This window comes from Octopus bimaculoides, chromosome 1 (assembly GCF_001194135.2).
Source record: "Octopus bimaculoides isolate UCB-OBI-ISO-001 chromosome 1, ASM119413v2, whole genome shotgun sequence".
NCBI lineage: Eukaryota > Metazoa > Mollusca > Cephalopoda > Octopoda > Octopodidae > Octopus > Octopus bimaculoides.
This window is the reverse complement of record NC_068981.1, coordinates 129908545-129911966: the sequence shown is the minus strand read 5'-3', so window position 1 is coordinate 129911966 and position 3422 is coordinate 129908545. Positions and strand designations below refer to the sequence as shown.

At 30.7% G+C, this 3422-nt stretch overlaps 1 protein-coding gene across 7 annotated transcripts in view; it reads right to left on the bottom strand.

Moving 5' to 3' along the window:
• LOC106875810 (rabphilin-3A) overlaps positions 1-3422 on the bottom strand; it is a 285702-nt gene that overhangs the window by 27257 nt on the left and 255023 nt on the right. For all 7 annotated transcript variants that reach the window (XM_052970468.1, XM_052970476.1, XM_052970487.1 and 4 more), the window contains one exon: positions 1811-1890. In XM_052970468.1, coding sequence (XP_052826428.1) covers positions 1811-1890 — 80 coding nt within the window. The remainder of the gene's footprint in view (positions 1-1810; positions 1891-3422) is intronic.

Genomic DNA, 3422 nt, shown 5'->3' with positions numbered 1-3422 from the left:
TATATGAAATATACATATTTGAACTCAGAATGTAAAGACAGATGAAATGTATGTATGTATATATATATATATATATATATATATATATTTGTGTGTCCAGTTAAGTTTGATGATAAGCTCCTTGAGGCGTTACTTGAAGAAAATCCTGCATTATCAGTTGAAGAATTGGCAATAAAGCTTAGTTCAAACCATACAATCGTCATCTTCAACAACTTGGAAAGGTTCCTAAACTTGGAAAATGGGTGCCTCATGAATTGTCCGAAAGCAACTGCAAGTCCCAAGTTGACATCTGCTCTTCTCTCCATTCTCACGAATTTATTTCACCCTTTTTGGATAGACTTGTGACTGGTGATGAAAAATGGATCTTCTATTGGATACATATTGAGTATATATGTATGTATGTCTCTGTATATGTATGTATATATATATTGTGTCTATGGGTGTTTGTTCAGTTGAACGTGCTTATAAAGGTGTTATCAATTTGAGAGTGTATCTATGCAGTAATGTATGTGTGTGTGTGTGTGTGTGTGTGTGTGTGTGTGCATGCGTGCATGCCTATATGTATATGTCTATATTACTATTCGTACATTTTTTCGTATGTGCTTATTTTTTACATTGTGCAGGTGTATATTTTTATATTGTGCATATGTTCTTCTGTATGTATTTGGTTATATATGTTTATAACTTATATATATATATATATATATATATATACATGTTTGTGCATGTACTAATGTTTGTCTCTGTGTGATATGTATGTACATTAATAGGAATATGAATATACAACTACGTGGGTGTCTTTGTGCAGATTTTATTATTATTATTATTTTTTTTTAGTATGTAAATGCTTATATGCATCTGCCCTTAGCTAGCTGTGCTGACTTCAATACAGTTTGTTGAGATAGAATGCATTTGAAAGCCATTTGACCTTTTAATCATAATTGAAAGTAACTGTTGTTGAAAACTATCCCTTGGTTTAATTTTTATATTTCCAGCTGTCTGTTCCCTACTGGATTTACTGAATTTCTGTATATTATATATATATATATATTTTTTTACACGTATTTTTAAACACTCTCAAAATATTTTTTTATTTAATCTAAACTAATTGGCTTCTTCTATCTCCTTCCTGTCTTTTGTTTATATTAAGAATAGTCAATTCCCTAAATCTAGATCCAGCATCTTAATTGATAACATACAAATATATTTATTATTTATATGTATTCTTTAATGACCATACCAATCTAATTTTATCAACTACTGGTCTTCCATACATTGTGTATACAAAGGATAATTTTGTATGTACACCCAGAGTTGTAGGAATGGTATAACTATGATGTTCTGATGATCTGAAGAGCCTGCCCTCTATATCTGCATTGATTTGTAAATATACAATAGTACTGTGCAATGTGTAGCATGCATATTGGTGCAGGCATGTAAAATAATTTATTATACACTTAAATTGTTATTACATGATGAAGGCTGTGAAACAGCAGTAATCCCATGGATATCAAGAGATTAAATAAATATATTCACCTCTCATAACTCCTAACATTTTGTGATCTATATATTCACAAACACACACACACACACGTTTATTTAAAATATGATGCACTATCCAAACCATTTAATCCAGTGTTTATTTCATGGCATACAAACAAAATATCTTTTGATATTTCCACCCCATTTCATGCCAACATAAACTACAATTAGTCAACCAGTTCTAAAGACTCACTTCGTTATTTGAATAAGCTCCATTCTTTATGTGAAGAGTTTTAAAATAATATGTGAAAAATCATTCAGTGCTTACCTTTCCTCTAACCACAGTGCAGTTCAGAGCATTATTATCAGCATCATAGAGTAGAGAAAATTCTAGAATACCCAGCATCTCTGCAATGAATAAGTAATGTCTTACTGTGAAATGCAATATATTGATGTTAGTCTCTCTACATGATATGTATAGAATATGGATAAAGTATTAGAGTGACAGTCAATAACATAGACAGATAATCACTTATAAAGATCTCCAAATTGTACTGGAATAACATGCGACTTGATCTGAAACTGTGTATTGGAATCAAAACAATAACATCATACAATTGTGATTGCAACCATTTAAGCACATACAGAGATGCTATAGAAATGTGTTATTGATCAGGTTACAGAAGTATGACAAAACTTTTTGACACTTCATAATAGACAGCACTATTAAGAAATAAATGAAAAGTGAACATAGATGTAGGCACGGTTGCGCAGCTACGAAGCTTGTTTTTGCCACCACCCAACTTTGGGTTCACTCCCATTGCATGGAGCCTTGGGAAGGTGTCTTTTACTATAGCCCTTGGCTAACCAATGTCTTGTGAGTGAATTTTCATAAATGGAAATTGTGTGGAAACCAGTTATCTGTATGTGTGTGTCTTTGTGCCATGCATTAACAACCACTGTTGGTTTGTTTATGTTACTGTAATGGCAAGTAACCACTGACACCACATGCTAAGCTAAAATTGGTTGCAAGCAGATATAGTTAAACAGTCATTAAATGGTCACTGATGTTGCATTCAGCTGGCAGGCTGAATAAAAATTCCTTATTAGTAATGGAAACCATAAATCTGGATTCACCTATGCCACTGCAGAGCAATTTTCATCTGTTGCTGATATATTACTGTGATTTTTAACATTATACAGTTATAAGAGATGTTTTCTCAACACAAATCACAGTTTAGAAGACGTTCAGCAGTATATATGCTTCAAATATGATATACAGATCACTATTATATATGTGTGTGTGTGTGTGTGTGTGTGTGTGTGTGTGTGTGTGTGTGTGTATCAACAACATATGTAAACAAACATTTTATTTAGTTTTTAGAAGCATTGAATGTGCATCGTATTATACAGACAAGAAGGTAATATTTTGAACACAGTATAGCCATGAAAACAGCAGAAAGATTGGGCATTATAACCCTTTTACATATATATATATATGTAAAAGGAGAAACCAGTTGAATGCTAAATTATTTAGGAATAAGAGTTAGAATTATATATTAGGGGATTTATTCGGTTAAGGTTTTAAGATAAATTAAAGAATTAACATTTATCTTATAAAGTGATGAGGTTAGGTTGATAGAAGAGCTACACAGAGGTATACTGCTACTACTACTGCTGCTGTTACTCTACTACTACTACTACTACTACTACTACTACTACTACTACTACTAATAATAATAATAATAATAATAATAATAATAATAATAATAATAATGATAATAATAATAATAATAATAATAATAATAATAATAGTGATGCCGATAACGATAATAATAATAATAATAATAATAATAATAATAATAATAATAATAATATCCAAACTAAAACTAGAACAGCAAACAAATGAAATCCAAACTAAAACTAGAACAGCAAACAAA